Source organism: Rhodnius prolixus, unplaced genomic scaffold, assembly GCF_049639745.1.
Source record: "Rhodnius prolixus isolate KJV_2025 unplaced genomic scaffold, Rpr scaffold_16, whole genome shotgun sequence".
Classification (NCBI taxonomy): domain Eukaryota; kingdom Metazoa; phylum Arthropoda; class Insecta; order Hemiptera; family Reduviidae; genus Rhodnius; species Rhodnius prolixus.
In genome coordinates, this window is record NW_027411616.1 from 1832577 (window position 1) to 1850771 (window position 18195).

Sequence of the window (18195 nt, forward strand, 5' to 3'; positions counted from 1 at the left end):
TCACATTTAAAGGTAAGATTATTTCGAAAGAGGCTGCTCAGAGAATATATTCATCAAATGGACAAAGAGCTGGAAGTTTGGGCAAAACTTCTTTAAAGGTACTGACACTCATCGAGTGAGTTTTATCAAATTTTTCTCTTTTGGTAGGCCAAAGTTCTTAAAATTACAAAACGAGAACGTCATTGTTAGAGTTTCAATTTGAAGAGAATTCAAATCATGTATTGTCACAATATAAACATAAGTTTATCAATTGAATTTTCCGTCCAATGTTCATCAAGCCATCCAATCCAGTCTACTCATAAACTAGTAGTATATATGCTAAATATTAAGATTATAATTATTGTTAGGAGTTGGTTTCAGATAAACTCTGATAAGTTAATAATTTTTTCTGTTTAATCTCTTCATTAAACCTTACCTTAGCTGCTTCAGCGTATTGACCATTCTGGAAAAGCATATTGAATTTTCGTACGAAAAGATCTTCAGCACCTGCTAAATTATTTCTAACGGCAATCCTTAAAGCAAGATCTGGATTTTGTAAGACATTATTTATGTACGGAATTATATGATCTTCTTCTACACTAACTGATAAAACCTGTATAATATTTACAAAATTAATAACGATGTTTTTTAATTATTCTAAATATCAACGAGAATTCTAAAATAAATAACAACTTAATCACTAAATGTGTAACTATATTACACAATATACAGGGTGACCAGAGTTATATGCTCCACCTAATTTTTTTTTAAACGGCGGGAAATTTCGAAAAAATAAAAAACACGTAACTTTCAAAAACCAACCGATTTCAAAAATTTTTTTTTGTTGTTTTTAGGAGCTCAAATATTACAAAAATATAACGTTCCATTTGAAAAACAAAAGTTGGATGCTGTATCTCGAGATACAGGGGTTTCAAAAAATGGGTCAATCACTGAAAATAAACTAGACTAAAAATGATTAAATACGTGTTTTTTATTTTTTCGAAATTTCCCGCCGTTAAAAAAAAAGTGGGTGGAGCATATAACTCTGGTCACCCTGTATATCTATATAATACAATATAACTATAAATAAATAGTTGGCCTTGGGCAGTGATAGTGTACGGTTGTCTCTTTAACGCTCTGTATGTTTGTCGAGTTTTTAAGGGTTTATTGCCTTTGTTTTGATTAAAAATAATTCCAGCGAATCTGTGAATTACGTTGCCTATGTTGATGCAAGTAAATTTGTCGTTTATTTTGTGTTAGCTTCATATTACAGAAACTAATTGAAATATAGTTTAAAGAGCTTAGTTATCAAGTAACTGATTTTCGTATTATGAGTTCATAGTTCAGTTTTCGGTGCTAGTAGCGAGACAGTAAAGAAGAAATAGTTAGCAAAATATCCACATGGCTGCGTCTGAGGTAAAACCGCAAGCGAGCAGTGGGGAGAGTGCTTCCCTTCAGATAATTCTTGCCCGGCTAGACAAGTACCGATATGAATTCCATTCAAAAAGACTTAGCTGCGTTTAAACTCGAACACCAAAGCTCGTCAAAAGATATTATTGATATTAAAAAAGACGTTAATAAACTATCTCTTAAATTCTCCAAAGACATTAAAAAAGCAGGAAAACATATATTGGAAATTAAAAATGACAATATTAAATTGAATAACAGAATTATTGAACTACAAAGATCTATTATTGAATTCTCCCAACAGTCGTACCAAAATATACTTAAAATTGACAATATACCTGAATTGCCTAATGAAGATTTATTTTCGATTTTTGAAACTCTTTCGAAAGAAATTGATATTGATTTTGATAGAGATGTTATTGATAGTATTTACCGTGGTCGGACTGGAAGGAACCTCAGTCATCCGTCAATATTTGTTAAACCCAGCTTCAAAGTTTTTAAAGAGGCTAAAGTTTTATTGAAGGAAGGTAAATTGTCTCGATTATGGACTCGAAATGGGAAAGTAATGGTTAAATTAGCTGAAAATGCTTCTCCAATACATGTTCGTTCATCAGAAGATCTCCTTGATTTGACTACATCGCAGATGGGAAAACACCAACTTGCGTATTTTGACTTGTTTGGAACTGATACAGATTGTGAGGATACGGATACATCGGCACAGTCGGGAGCCTCAAAGACTACAAAGATGAGGAAGAACCGCGAAGAATGTCCATCTACTTCATCAGGTCCCTTAACACCTTTTTTACTAAAGAAGCCTACGTCCATAGTGCCAAAAAAGTAACTCTCAATAAATTAAGCTCTGAAGGAAATATTGTAAGTAGGGGTTGTGTTTTGAATTTTGGTTTTTGGAATATTCATGGTGTTTCTAAATTAAGTTACTTAAATAATGATCAAATTAGTGAACTGTTAAAGTTTGATATTCTGGGCTTATGTGAGACATGGTCAACCAAGGATTGTATATATTTGCCTTTTGTAGATAATAATTACGTTCATTTTGTTTGTAAAGCCAGGAAAGATTTTCAGAGAGGTAGAGCCAGCGGTGGTATTGCTGTTTATGTTAAAAAAAAGTGTGTTCAATAATATTGTCTTAATTGAGTCCAATTAAAACTGGATCTTCCTGAGGATGTCATTTTTGTCTGGCTTCATAATTGTTGGATACTTATATTTTCCGCCTAATCTGAATTTTGATGTAATAGTAAAATTTATTAATGATACTCTATATAACTTGATGGTAAGTTATGTTAATGATAAATTTATCCTTGCTGGGGACTTTAACATTAGAGTTGGTAATGGTAACTGTTTGGATAATGACCTTTTTGATGATTCTTTCTTTACTGGTGTTAGATCTTCGATGGATGATAAGTTGGACACGAGGGGTCGCTGTCTGATACAACATATGGAAGAGTTGGGCCTACTATTGTGTAATGGCAGATCTCCTAGCGACTCTCCAGGCCGGTACACTTTCGTCGGCCCCCAGGGAACGAGCACCATAGATCTGACATGGGTCAATCATTTGGCACTGAACTGTTGCCTCGATTTTAAGGTCAATGATAATTCTTCCTTCTCGGACCACTTTCTGTGCTCTTTGACATATAGCGAGCCGGGGATATCCGCCTTCTCTAAGGATACTAGGCCAGTACCTGTTAATAGCTTTTCAATTTTGGATTTATCCCCAGAAAATTTAATAAACTTTTACTATCTGTTGGATCATTCTGTCAATATAAATGTCTTCAGTGACTCTGTGGAAATTCTAAATAGCAACCTGATTGATACAATGAACGTTGCAGCTAGAAATTCAGGAATTATTAAAGAAAAAATTTTTCTAATACGAGTAGGTCGTATGCAGTAAACCTTGGTTTAATAGGAACTGCAGAGCCGCAAAAAAAATGTTTTAATTCTATTCATAGAAAATGTAGAAGGGATGGTTTTGAGGGAGAGCTTTTTGAACTCTACTTGAATGCTAAGAATCAATATAAAAAAATTATTAGACAGGAGAAAGAAATGTTTAAGAATAAATTGAGGGCTGATTTCATGAATATAAATAATTCCAAGCAATTCTGGAATTTAGTGAAGGCCTTAAATAGGAAACCTCAAGTCAGTAGTTTAGATGTTGCAACTTGGGAGCAATTTTATACTAACTTATTTCGAGCTAATTCCCCGAACCCCTTAGAATCGGTCCATTTTTATGGCGTCTCAGTCGAGAGTCTTGATTCGCGTATCACCTTGGAGGAGCTTGTCGACAGTATGGATTCCAGCAGGAGTGGCAAGTCACCCGGTCCTGACTTGATTCCTACCGAGTGTTTTAGGACTCTGTCTGCTAGCTGGGTTCACTACCTTTTGCATCTCCTAAATGTAGTTTAGGAAAGTGAAACGGTGCCTGAAGCCTGGAGTGTCATCAAGCTAAAACCGATTTTTAAAAAAGGGAACCCCGAACTACCTGAGAACTACAGGGGCATTGCCCTTGTAAATTGTATTACAAAGATTTTTACAAAAATTTTAAATAATCGACTTAGTAGTTGGGTTGAATCGAATGAGGTGCTACCTATAGAACAAATCGGCTTTAGAGCCGGCAAGAGTTGCGTTGATGCTATTTTTGTTCTGAACTCTGCTATTAATATTCAGTTAAGGTCGAAAAACAATCAAGTCTGGGTCATCTTTGTAGATTTTATGAAGGCCTTTGACTCTGTGTCCCATGACCTTCTTTGGCTTAAGCTATTTGACCTAGGAATTAGTTCAAAATGTATAAGATTGATTAAAAAAATTTATGATAATGCTGTTGTTTTCATTGATCAACAAGCCACTCAATCTAGGAAAATAAAGGTCGATAGAGGGGTTCTTCAGGGGGAAAAGCTGAGTCCTCTGCTATTCTCACTCTTTATTAGTGACATTGTGGTCTTTTTTTGTTCTAATGGGGCTGCTGGTATTAGCATCAATAACGAGTCTGACCTGTTGGTTGCTTTACGCCGATGATCTGGCTCTCTTTGCATATTCGTGGCATGATGCTCAATTTAAACTTTCGTTACTGGCTAAGTACTGCGAAAGAAATGAGCTTGTAGTGAATACCTCAAAAACAGTTATAGTACCATTTAACAGAGCGGGCCGCATCAGGAAACACTCCTCTTTTACATATAATGGTATTCCAATAAAAGTTAGAAGTAACTTCACATACCTAGGTGTACCTCTTGCTTCCTCGGGCAAATTCAGATTAGCATGCGAGTTTTTTGTTTCCAAGAGCTCTGTTGCGATACCAAGAGTTTTAAACGTCCTTTCATATTACAAATCTGACAGTTGGAAATCTAAAATGCTTCTCTATAACAGTATGATCTCTTCCGTGCTCTTATACTCCTCAGAAATCTGGGCGCTAAATTATTTTGCTCAAGTTGAACGCGTTCAGTTAAAATTTTTGAAGCTGCTCCTGAATCTTCCACTTCACACACCTGATAGTTATGTCCGCCTCGAATCTGAGTGTCTCCACATTAAGGTCAGAGTCTTTAGTAGAGTTTTGAAATTCTGGGTTAAATTGTTATCCGCGGATAACGATTCATTGCTGAGAAAGTGTTATTCCAGACTTGTGGAACTTTTGCCTAACTCTAATGTTCCCTTTAATTGGGCTGGTTTCCTGAGGGATCTACTGTTCTCCATTGGAGCTCAGGACGTATGGCAGGTGCAAAACGCGGATAGTTGTCATCTAAAAGACCTCAATTTAAAATTTTCTAATAATAGTTTCAGCAGGGATATCGACATGGCAATTAACTCAACATATAATCCAAATTACCGATTATTATGTGCTCTAGGGCAGAATAATGCGCTTATTAATCTCAATTGTAATTTTGTTAGGACCAAAGTAATTGTTCAATTTGTAGTAATTAGCAATAAGTATCCAACCGTTCTGTACAATGGTGTGAGACACCATTTCTATCCGAATAGAACCTGTTTTACTTGTTTTAGCAATCAAAAAGATGATGTTTCACATTTTGTCCTAAGCTGTTCTTATTATGGAAAGTTAAGGGAGAAATGGCTTCACAAGTATTTAATTGCTGGATCTGAACCTTTCCTCTCTCTATTTGATATTGATGAGAAGTTAAAGTTGAAATGTATTTTTTATTATTTGGCAGGCGCGTTGGATGAGAGGTCAAAATTTGTTAATTGTATTTTTGGTAGCCATAAGGATATCTCTTTTTAGAAATAAATTTAAATTTTCAGTAACAGCTTAATTATATGAAGGGATTAGCACCAACACTAATTAATATTATCATTTGAATTTTTGTTTTTTGCTCTTGTAACATTTTTATTTTTGTTTCTTATGAAAATTTCATTATTTTTTGTATTTTATTTTATCTTTGTTTCCAATGTACTTCTTATTGTTTAGCAGAGGCCAACTCTCATGCTCTTTGCTACAGAATTTCTATAAAGCATTATAAATAAATAATAAAAATAAATAACTATAAATAAATAACTTACTTGGCCTTTCCTGTTCACACCAATTATACCACCAGTTGATTCATGAGGTGCAGTCACGAAGATTGTTTCTACGCTGATTCTATTCATATAAATGCGTGTTGCAGTCTCTAAATCAAACAGATGTATATATCCATATTTGGTTATGAGGTATATTACGTCGTATTTGGTGCTCACCTAAATAGGAATGAACAAAGATAAAATTTAAGAATCTAACAAGCAGAGAGCAATATACAATCTAAGAAAAATAAAGCCTTCAGTAATTAGAACTTAATCAACTAACTAGCTTCTCAACTGCCTTTAAACAAGGAAACAAGGGGTTGATGCTAAAAAAGTGGGAAACTCTCTTATCCAGCCCATCAACAAACCGCTGAAGGAGTGGGCAACCCTCAAGATGTGCAGTAGAGCCAAAATTCTCGCCAGTCATGAACAACAATAACCAAAACTCGCCCAATGAAAACAACTCAACACTACCACACATGGTGGGTGGGTTGTTAGTGGGACTGAACTCACTGCATCATACTAACAGCTCAAAACCAATCTAATTATTTTATTTGGTGAACTGCAATCAAATTATGAAACCTGAAATATTTAGAGGATAAGAAATAAAGAGTGTGGTAACAACACCTATTCCACGGTGACTAAATAGGCGTGTTTATAGTCTTCTTGTGTGAAGTAAACATGTTGGTATATGCATCGTAAAAGTAAAATAAATCCTACTTTTTTCAGGCGAGCTTTACTTCCAATTATTAATATTTTAAGTAAGATCTGGTTAGTTAGAATTTGCTGTAAATCGATTAGTGAACCGAAGTAAGAGAACCCTTGACAGTGACCGAGCATAATGGAATAGGCAATTCAAGAGTTGTTCAATTAGGAAGATGTAAACCAAGTGTTCGCTGTGCTCTTCCACATCAGGTAAACTGAAAGAACCATAAACATCGTTTGGAAAAGGGCTGGCTACCCTATTTTGAAAAATGTGTAAATGAATCACTTCAACACACCTGCATGGCAACTGGAAAATCATTTTGTGCTTCCGGTGGAAAAAACACATCAACTGCTTTCTTCAAAAAAGGTTGATTTCCCGTAGGCGGTTGCCCAACTTCTATGATGTGGAGCTATAAAAAATTAAAATAAAAAATGCCGAAAACACTTTCATCACATAAATATATGTATAACACCTATCTAACCTTAGATGTTGATGCGCCTTAAATAAATAAATAAATAAATAAAAAAACACCTATCAAGAGATCATTTAAGAAAATTACCTTTCCTCCTTGAATAGTTCTGACTGCAAAGCAAAAAAGCGTTGAAAGTTCTGGGTTTCCTTCCATTTTGAATTGTGCGAATGAGGCTGCATGTCCTTCGATTGGTTGAGAGCACTTCCTTTCAACAGAATATAATTGCATTGCGCCAACGACACGGTTTTGCTGAAACAAAAAACTACTATATACATATATAATCTCAATAATTCTAGAATTGTTGACACTACGGCGAAAAAAAAAGTTCAAGTGTAAAATCCAGGAAACAGAAAATAAATTCAGTTAAATTCTCGGACAGGAAAACTAACCTGCGCAGAAATACCTATGAGAAGCAACCAATTCTGCTTAGGATCAGTTCTATAGTTAATTATCTGGCAACCATTGAGACTGGAATGTCTATCAAATACTTTCACTGGCTGCGAATCACCTGCAATCATTACAAACAACACATTGGTAACAAGAAATGGCAATTTCCTTCAGAAGAATGGTAGGGTGTCGCAGCTAGAGAAATTGAACGAATCGGAAAGCACTTCATTCTAAGTACCTGAACTATTTTTGCTGCACTTTAAAGGTTGCCAGAAAAACATTAAACATGTTCTTTTATCGAATAATGATTTAGGTTAGTAGCAACTACAGAAGTAATAAACATGTATCGTGATTGAAGTGCTTCAAACTATAAGTTTATTAGGCTTTTGGACACCGACCATTACACAAATAAATAAATACGCTTTTCAAACAGCATTACTTAACTATGCGTCTCAATGCAAATTATCAGCAGTATGTCCATAAGATGGCTATAAAACTTTATATAATCCATAATCTCAATAATGTTTGTGATTTTCTTTGCATTTCTGATGCTACCTATCCTCTATCTAAACGTGCTGAAATTAATAAAGAATTCAAGTCTGACTCATTTTCAACAGGGAGATGGGTTGGACCAATAGAATGAGCTACAGAATATAGCTGTGGGGGGTCATCATCTGAAGCAACTGCAGTTTACTACTTTAAAAAAGAACAGAAAGGAAGTTTGAAATAAAGATTTAAAACCGCGTTTGAAAAGAGCGTTTCAGCAACTACATAATGATTCTGCCTTTACTTCTATTCTCCAAGGAACTAAACCAAGAGTTTACTGAAGTCAAAACCAGACGCAGCACCCTATCTTCATTTTGAGAATAGAATTACTTGAGTTTAAAATAGAAAGTAATTAATGTTAACAAAAGTTACCTTCCATACTCCAATGATACACAGATGTTTCCGTGACTAAAGCTAGAGTGTTTAGAGAGATCCATTTCCAAAATACAATGTCATCGGCCATTGTATGAGCTTTCATCTTACTTTTCATTTCAATATTGAAGATCTGCAGTGTTTTTTGTGCTGTAGAGAAAAAATGAATGCGATACTCTTGGTGTAATTCGAACCAACGATGAAAATAAACTTAATTTACATTATAGATAAATAGGATTACCTGAAGTTACATCCGGACCGGCTTTCCCTTTCAGTGCAATTACTTTTGAAGCAGGATTCATTATCGCAGAATCAGCAGAAATTGGCCGTCTAATTGGATTGGCAGTGTCATTAAGATCGATAATAACGACTTGTGACGATTCGCCCACTTTTTCACGCACACAAATAAATTTATCTGACTCCATAGTCAAAGAGTTGAAGCTCACAGATGTTGGATTGATCCCTACACTTGTCAGCTGAAAGAAAAAAGTTGTAGCATCATAAAATAATAATAATAATAGTGATTACTTCGCAATAAAGTGGAGACAAATTATGTGATATTATTATTATTTATTATGAGCAATGTATTGTATGACAGAACTATATATATGGAAGTTACATTCTCTACACTAAACAGATGAATCAATCTTGATTGGAAACGGTCAAAACAGCAGAAAAAAAAACTGAGCTACGTCGGGTAAATCAGCGATATTACAATTACTTTAGAGACGGGAGTAGCTTAGCGCTTAGTGTGCTAGACTACCATGCGAAGCTGCAGAGTTTCAGGGTAAGTTCTATATTTTCCAAGAGGGTCTCTACAAGCTCACTATCCAGTGAATGGACATAGTCATTAGTAACGAAATAACCCTGTACGTAGGCCAACAGTGCACTAAGAAGGCTCCGATGCTGAAGACCTCAGATTGTAAGCGCCTTAAGAAATACTGCATGGTGGTAGCACTAGGTAATGCTATTTGAATTTACAGGCAAAATTTCTCTTAATATTAATACTCTCGCGTTCCAGATATGTATTGTCCCCTTCTTGACGTATGGTACTCGAACCTAAGCTGCTTCTAAAGCTACGTTTACCCAAGACGTACTAAAGCGTAGAATAAGAGCATATACTGTATCCCGTGTTAGTTTGGTGTAAATGTATTCCTATAGTTTTTTTTAGAACGTCTGACCATGCATGAAACAACTGTTTACACTAAAAGAACATTTATCTGCTCAATGTGAATAGACTGAACTCCCCCCTAAACATAACCTCCTTAAAACCAATTTTCACGGAAAGAGTATTTCAAATAAAAGCTACAGTTTTACATTTCAAAAAAGAATTAAGACTAAATGAAGAAAGAATCTGATATTTTCAAAAAATTCTGAGATACTACCAGAGATGCAGCACTTATCCTGATTTTAGCGTAGGGGTTTGGTTTGAGAAGTAAATCAATTACTTTTTAAACTATTTTTAATTTCAGACACCACATTATCACGTTCTTAATTAAATTGTTTGAGATTATGCTTTTTTTTCGGACAGCGCTAAGTTCAATACATTTGTAATGCTGAGATTATAAGGTATGATAAAAAATTCCAGAGTCGTAATTTCGTGAGACATCCTGGTAGCTCTACCGATTATTAAGTCCTACGAAGGTAATTCCAGGAGTGTAAGACTTACATCAAGGGTGTTACATTTAGGTAAAAAGCATAATAGGTAACAATAGCTTGGCCTGGAAAACCTCCCCATGTTGTCCTCACAAGATTTGTCATTTACGGCGAAAGGAAATGCCTCAGTAGTACAACCAACAAAGTGTTGGAATAAGAAAAACGGTAGCGAAAACCTTAGGGCAAAGGCGAAATAATTCCTCAGTTTAGGTTTACTAGGTAGCAAACAAACGAAATATAAACTTGGATTTACTGCGATTTTTTGTTTTTGAGCTCGTGTTTACGCAGACAAGCATTCATATACCATTTTCAAACAATCACTTTTTTCGGACTATCGAATTACTCGATCGAAATACTTTTAAATGTTGGCACGAAGGTTTAGGAGGCAAATAATTAAAAACAATCTAATTTCACATCCTCAAGAAAATTATGCCCTGCAAAAGATCCATGAATGATCAGTGATCTGAATAAGAGAAGTCTGAGCTGTAAGCAGGATAAGGAAGAAGTTCAATCGATAACTTATGAACTGTTTACAAGGCCTGACGCGAAATGAGGGTCTCACTATGAATTTCTCAAGTTCATGTTGCAAAACAACTTTTTCCCAATTGACTAGAACATACATTTGGTCAGAATAGCATCGACCCTACTGAATTGCTCGTATGTGATTGGCAACAGCGAAACAACCCGAATTCCACCACTTCTTCAAAGTTCTGCATTATGATGATGGGAAACTGTCAGAAACAGCAAACCAGGGCATTATCTTTTTCACAAACTTTTCTTCCGCGGTCCTGGAAGAGCAGAAGACTTGGCAAAACTTACTGTGACTGTTTGGGGTGTTAGTATACTCAGCTTAATAAATAGAAAATTACTTGGTCCTTTTAGAAATGTTTACATTCATGGGGGATAGTCCTAACAGCTTTTAGGTACCATTCTAATTAAGGACAGATAAATCATTCATTTTTATCAAAAAAAATGATGTAAGTGTCTATGAGGGAGTGACACTCCTCAAGGATCAGTTTACAGCTTCTTTTAAAACAGTTAGGTCAAGAGACCGTAGATGCCTCATTCTAGCCTTACATTAAAGGCACGAATCTCCTTTCCAGAAATTTTAAACTAATGTGAAGTACGAATTGGCAAAGCAGTGGCTTACATTTCGTGCTACAGCTACAGCTGTAAAGCCTTTTTTTAAACAATGTTTTGATATCGTAATTAATTTACATTTATAATTTATTAGATCAACTCATAAGTCAAAACGCGACTAAATACTATTTTATCAAATGATATAATGAAACATAAGAGATGCCAACGTTGAGTATTAAAGAAAAAGGACTACTGAGGAATTCCCTAATATAGAGTGGAAGAAGTGAAGAATTACATTATTTTGGTTTGATAGTAGAGTAGTGCTTTTTGGAAACGTGAAGTAAGCAATTGGATAAGTCAAACTGACGCAAAATTATTAATGAAAAAGAAGGCCCAATGAATGGGACAATAGATGGAATCTTGACTGCTTGGTAATTAATATAATTGCAAATGTATGTTATAAATGGAGATAACTTGTGGAAACTTGAACAATAATCTTAATTAAATTAGATTTTGCTAACTTTTGGTTACTTAATTAATTTATAAATGTTTTGTCTTTTAAAAACATTTCAATATACGTATAAATAGTTCATCCTATCAAATGAAAAAAAAAAAAAAACGCTAAGAATACTGTTACCCTCTAGTTTGGAAACTGGTTGCAATATGAATTAAATTTTCAGTTGTAATGAGAAATAAAGAAATGAAAGAAAGAAGTTAACAGTTATTAAAGAAATGTGTTACCTATTTTGCTTTTTAATAAAAAGAAAAAGTGACTTTTAACAGCAGGTGTCCCTCAAAACCCATGATCTCTTCTATGTTAATACTACTATCTAATTACAAATGTTTAGACTCTGAACAAAGTCCTCCCACGCAATTTGTCCCTTTCAATAAAATCAGTTATAGTTAGAAAACTATGACTCTATATTAGAAAGCTATGTATGTGTGATCACACAGTAAATAACGTACATAGCTGATCTAATAAATCGAAAGGAAGATGTCTTTGATAGCGCACTGCAAGGAAAATAGTAATGTATTTGTAATTGATTACAAATTAGTTCCGACAAAACTACATATACAGAATTTATAAAACTTAGTCCAGCTGTTCTTAGTTTCGATAAATCACAAGCAAGTTTTGTTTTATAAGATAAGTTTGGCTATCTACCTGCATCGGATAAGAAAAAAGAAAAAGTGAAGTAAATTTATTGCCCTGAACTTTTTTCACATCCATCTATCTTACAATCTGTTTGACTACTTGTTTTTATTCAATGTATAATTAATTTGAAGAAGAAAAATAAACAGAAGAATAACAGCTGAAACCGGAATTCAGTACTTTTTTTATGCGAACCAAAGGAAGGAATGGCTAAGGTTCCGACAGCTGGCAGATACCTAAATGCCTTAAGAGACAAATCCCCAAGGGTTGTGTTTTAAACTCACATATGTAAAGAAAAAAAAATATGAATAGTGAAAGGTATCATTATTTTGGCGAAAACAATAACACGCAAGAATGAACTGTATTGTAACCAATATATTTTGAAAAGTTTTACATATGTTCTTATACTTTCTTTAACTGAGAAAGATTTTTTTATTTCCAAAAATAAACTATGATGTAGTAAACCTATCCGCAAGAAAGTAAGGAAAGAAGGTGATTCCAATAAATCCGTATATCTGTTTATTCATTAAAAAACAAAACATGATGGAACACTTCTATAACTTATTAACTTTGAGCTCAATAAATTCATTGCAAATCTCTCATAATAGATTTGTAAATTTTATCTTTTTATTGTCTTTTACAGAAGTCCTCAAAAATTAAAACAACTTTTCTGTTTTAAATAGCGGAAATAAAGACTGATTTTTTATTTCAGATAACCTAACCCTTAATTACGATACTGTGAATGAACATAACTCATGGTCTATTTATTGGCCTAATAATTATTTTATAAATTGTTACTAGAAATGGAGAAAAAATAGATTATTTAACATTTAGAATAATAAAATTGAAAAAATATTGTACATAAATAACGCCCACTCATAAATTAACAGTGATAACTTTAAAAATGCTAATTTGATATTAACAAACAACTATTAATTTTATTGCAACATATTGTTACAATACTTTGAATAAAGAAGTTAGTTAATACTTGAACAAAATTTTTCAGAATTCAAAAAATAAAAAGTTTAACATAAAATGAATGGCACATTATCAAGACTCAAATAGATGGAATATAAAAATGTAGACTGTAATATTATGTACTCAATAATAACTATATCACAAAATATAAAATAAGAAAAGAACGGATTACTATTTTAAAAATTTAAGTATTAAGTTTACAGAAATTGTCTAATTTATGATGTAAGAAGCAAAGATAAATTTAAGTAACTGAAGAAAATTATCAATAATTAATTAATTTATAAAATAAAAGTCAAATTAATCACAAAGGTACTGAAAGATAAGTGGTAGCAATGTGCGATTCTAACATTATATGTAGATGAATGTAACAATAACTTGAAATAAAAGTTGGAACTCACTTGAAGGTGCTCTTGAAATCTTATTGGCAGTATTTGGCTCATTTTTGAATGACTTTTTGAAAATACTTCTTTTAATCTAAATTATATTATTCAGAGTTGAATATCCTCCAGCAGATTAAACTACTTTAGACCGAACAGCACTATCATTGTACACTGTAAATCCAACATGGAGGTCGGACCGTCACCTATAGTCACTGGGGAGGAGCAATTCTATCAATTCCCTGCTCTATTATTTTTTGCAATATACACCAATTAAAATGAAAAAAACTATTGCTTTAAAATAACTATACATATAATTTAAAATAATTTAACTTTTGTTCAAACGATTTTGTGAATTTAATTCAACTATGTTTAATAATATCTGGAAAAAAAATTTCTCACTTAAATAGGTGGCAGCACAGACAGCTGCCACAAATGCCACATCTACGTTCTCAAATTTTGAAAGAAATCTTTCAATTATAGCAGTACATATGCTTAAAAAAAAAAAAAATCTTTAATTAAACAAAAAAATTATAATTCAATGTAAAGAAAGAATAAAGTATAATTTTAATTTTCGCTGGGCGAGACTTTTTTTGGCATTCATCAAATCAATGAGTCATAATATTTTTATTTATTGAAATAAAATTTTGAAATGGGCTTATCCAATTTTATAGCCTCGAATTGAGGAATATCAAAAGCTGTTAAAACTTTCATAAGTAATAAAAGTTAGTCTCGGAACGAAATATTCTAAATTTCACCATGTTCACAACTGCTTACAAATAATTTTTAATATTTGCTTACACAAATTAAATTTAAACTAATTGTAAACTCTGGCTGGTAGATGTACACTTGCTTTTCCTAGACATTTGATTGTCGCCCTCCATCATCGTCCCAGTTTACTAACATGTTTTTCGGCAATTGGACGTTAAGCTCTGAAGTTTGCCTTATTCTTTCCATTACATTTTACCAAATATATTATTAGAAAACATTTTAAAGAACCATAAAATCTGTCAACAGCTCTTATTAAATAAATTACAAAAAAGTTTTAATCGCAGATAAACAATATCATTCTCAGGAACAATAAAAAATAAAAATGTTCAACCCTATCTTGCAGAAGGCTAAATGTCTTCTTGGCCATCAAGTCATCCATCAAATTACGCAAGTTTCTGTGGAAACTACGAACTGTCAGCTCAAACACCTCTTTTATGCTACGTAATTTGGAATGCCGACAATGAGAAAACGTTCTCTCAAAAAGAGACCAAATAAAAAATCCATAGAATCTGTGTCAGAACTTTCTGACATTTTATTTACACATCAAATAAATAAGTTCCTTAAGCTCTCTATGGTAGATCTAACTCAGAATGAAGAGTAGAGAACATCAGAAATATTCAGAAGAGCTTATGCCAAATTGAGAGAATGATAATGCTTTGAGTCCATTTCTATTCTCCAGAACAGATGACTGTTATGAATTGTAGTTTCAGGAGTGCTATGTGAAGATAACGTGAATAGAAGGTAATTTCTGGTGTAGTTTCTGGTTTCGCAGTTTGCTGTTGCTGTGTTGGTTCCAGACACGATGAAACTTGCCGGGGTATGTCTGGATCTAGAAGGTGGATTTAGGGTCTGAACTAAGAAAAGTCTGAGGTATGAGAGAGGAGTACGCTCACGCATTTCAATGCCGAGATTTAGGTTTCATTGAATGTAGATAGCTAGCAGCCTTTTGAATGGCAGGGATTTTATAAAAAATGGATAATATTTTAGCAATGCCAGGCAGCACTCAAGATCTTGTTGATACATAGTATAAATACATTGATAATCATGGAGTATTCACCTAATGGTGAAAATCCCAAAGAAGAATATTTAACTATTATGTACTGGCACTTAGTTCATTAAGAAGATCACGTGGCCACCGGCGCTTCAACCGTCTTGGAGGATTTCCTGATAATGCAGTAAGTTAGGAAACTAGAGGGTTAGGATGTGATGAAATTGAAGCATAAAATTTAACATAACAAGATCTTGCAGCTTCAGAAACATAGGAACAAGGAAATCTCGGTCCGAAGTAGACTTAGATGCAAAGTAGAGAGCACTAGCGATTCGACGGAGGGTTTTGATAGGAAGGAAACAATAATAGTAGACCAAAAAACTGCAAAGCATAATGTATATTGCTGTTATTGTTAATTAATGCGTACGATCTCCCTCCGCCACAAAAAAAAAAACCACGCTCACAAGCAGCCTATATGATGTATTAAGCTCTCATTCATCTTGACGATTTCCCATGAATTCTCTGGATAAGGCTCATTCAAACAAACTAAACCAAGAGCTGGCGAAACGGTACAGTCGCCTAGGTAGATATACAAATGATGTTTCTCCAATTCGTTTTAATTCTGCCTTTACCATTACCGTCTATTTTATGTGGCGTAAATGGTTGGCCCCTAAGTGAGTCCTGCTTACAAAACCCTTACATGGTTCCGGGCTGACAGTTGATGTCACTATTTAAATTCTTATATTACAATCAGGGCCAGATTTAGATGAAAAGAGGTCCTAGGCTATTCTACTTATAAGGCCCTTTCCCCTGCCATTTTTAAATTTGTAAATTATATGAGAAATAATAAAAAAATCACTACTGTGATATATATCAATATGTTAAATATCTAAATATCTCGTTAACTGCTCGACAGATTTTTACGAAATTTTATACAATTATAGATAAACGTTATCTCCATATACAGGTGAAATATAAACCAACATCCATCGAGTAGTTTTTGAGATATTTGAAGTTAAAGATTTCACTGTTTCAAAGGAAACGAAAATTTAACTCCAAATGTCTCGTAAATCACTCGACAGATTTTTACGAAATTTTATACAAATATAGACAAAAGTTGTCTCCATATACAACTGAAATATAAACAAAATCCATCGCGTAGTTTTTGAGATATATGAAGTTAAAGATTTCACTGTTTCAAACGAAACGAAAATTTGACTCTAAATATCTCGTTAACTACTCGACTGATTTTTACGAAATTTTATACAATTATAGACAAACGTTGTCTCCATATACAACTGAAATATAAACAAAATCCATCGCGTAGTTTTTGAGATATATGAAGTTAAAGATTTTACTGTTTCAAACGAAACGAAAATTTGACTCTAAATATCTCGTTAACTACTCGACAAATTTTTACGAAATTTTATACAATTATAGACAAAAGTTGTCCCCATATACAGCTGAAATATAAACAAAATCCATGGAGTATTTTTTGAGATATTTGAAGTTAAAGATTTCACAGTTTCAAACGAATCGAAAATTTAACTCTTAATATCTCTTTAACTAATCGACAGATTTTTACCCTAGGCTATTCCACTTGTAAAGCCCGTTCACCTCCCTTTTTTAATTTTGTAAATTACATGAGAATTAATAATAAAATCTCTACTGTATATCAATATGTTAAATGTTAATATATAATACTACATGGGCTGAAAAGTCCCGGGCCTAACACATAGATGGCGCTAGTTGTATTACATTCCCATCTTTTTCAGTTAGTACTAACCTTCAAAAGACAGCTGTTGAAATTTCATGATATTCTATTCATTAGTTTGTGAGTTATTATGCTAAGAGTGACGCTACTTTTGTTATTTTCAAAACAATGGATCAAAAATAATTTCGTGTTTTAATTTTACACTGCTTCTTGATGGGAAAAAATACCGTTCAAGGGAAGCAATGGCTTGAAAAGTGTTTGGGGACTCTGCTCCATCAGAAACAACAATAAAACGTTGGTTTGCTGACTTCAAACGTGGTCGTAGAGACACCGATGATGCAGAACGCAGTGGACGTCCAAATGAGGCGATAACACCAGAAAACATAAAAAAAATCCACAAAATCGTTTTGAATGATCGAAAAGTGAAGTTGCTTGGGTTAGCTGACATCGTAAAGATATCAAAAGAACATGTTGGTTTTATATTGCATGCGCATTTGACTATGAGAAAGCTCTGTTCAAAGAGGGTGCCGCTTTTGCTCACTGTTGACCAAAAACAAGAACGTGTTGATGATTTTGAGCAGTGTTTGACCATGTTTAAACGTAACAAACCGGAATTTTTGCGTCGATGTGTGACAATGGATGAAACATGGATCCATCACTTCACTCCGAAATCAAAACTATCGTCATCTGAGTAGACAGCAAGTGGTGAACTTAGTCCAAAGCGGCCGAAAGCACAACAATCGGCTGGAAAGGTTATGGCCTCGGTATTTTGGGATGTGCGTGGTGTAATATTCATCGACTATCTTGAGAAGGGATATTATATAGCGTTATTGGAGCGTTTGAAGGCCGAAATTGCAAAGAAACGACCACATATGGCAAAGAAAAAAATTTTGTTTTTCACAAGTCAATCAAAATAATGGCAAAACTACATGAATTGAACTTCGAATTGCTCCCACATCCACCGTATTCGCCAGATTTGGCTCCCAGCGACTACTTGCTGTTCGCAGACCTGAAAAAAATGCTCGCCGGTAAGAAATTTCGCTCGAATGAAGAGGTTATCGCTGAAACTGAGGCCTATTTTGAGGCAAAAGATA

At 33.8% G+C, this 18195-nt stretch overlaps 1 protein-coding gene across 1 annotated transcript in view; it reads right to left on the reverse strand.

The window, feature by feature from the left end:
- The window catches only part of Chc (clathrin heavy chain), a 78250-nt gene extending 64346 nt beyond the window's left edge, over positions 1-13904 (reverse strand). Inside the window, exons 1-8 of the mRNA XM_074134488.1 lie at positions 13650-13904; positions 8629-8863; positions 8388-8537; positions 7472-7590; positions 7170-7331; positions 6906-7019; positions 5908-6081; positions 416-592 (exon numbers count right to left, since the gene is read on the reverse strand). Of these exons, the coding sequence (XP_073990589.1) occupies positions 416-592; positions 5908-6081; positions 6906-7019; positions 7170-7331; positions 7472-7590; positions 8388-8537; positions 8629-8863; positions 13650-13691 (1173 nt within the window). The 5' untranslated portion in view covers positions 13692-13904. The remainder of the gene's footprint in view (positions 1-415; positions 593-5907; positions 6082-6905; positions 7020-7169; positions 7332-7471; positions 7591-8387; positions 8538-8628; positions 8864-13649) is intronic.
- Between the last annotated feature and the right edge of the window lie 4291 nt (positions 13905-18195).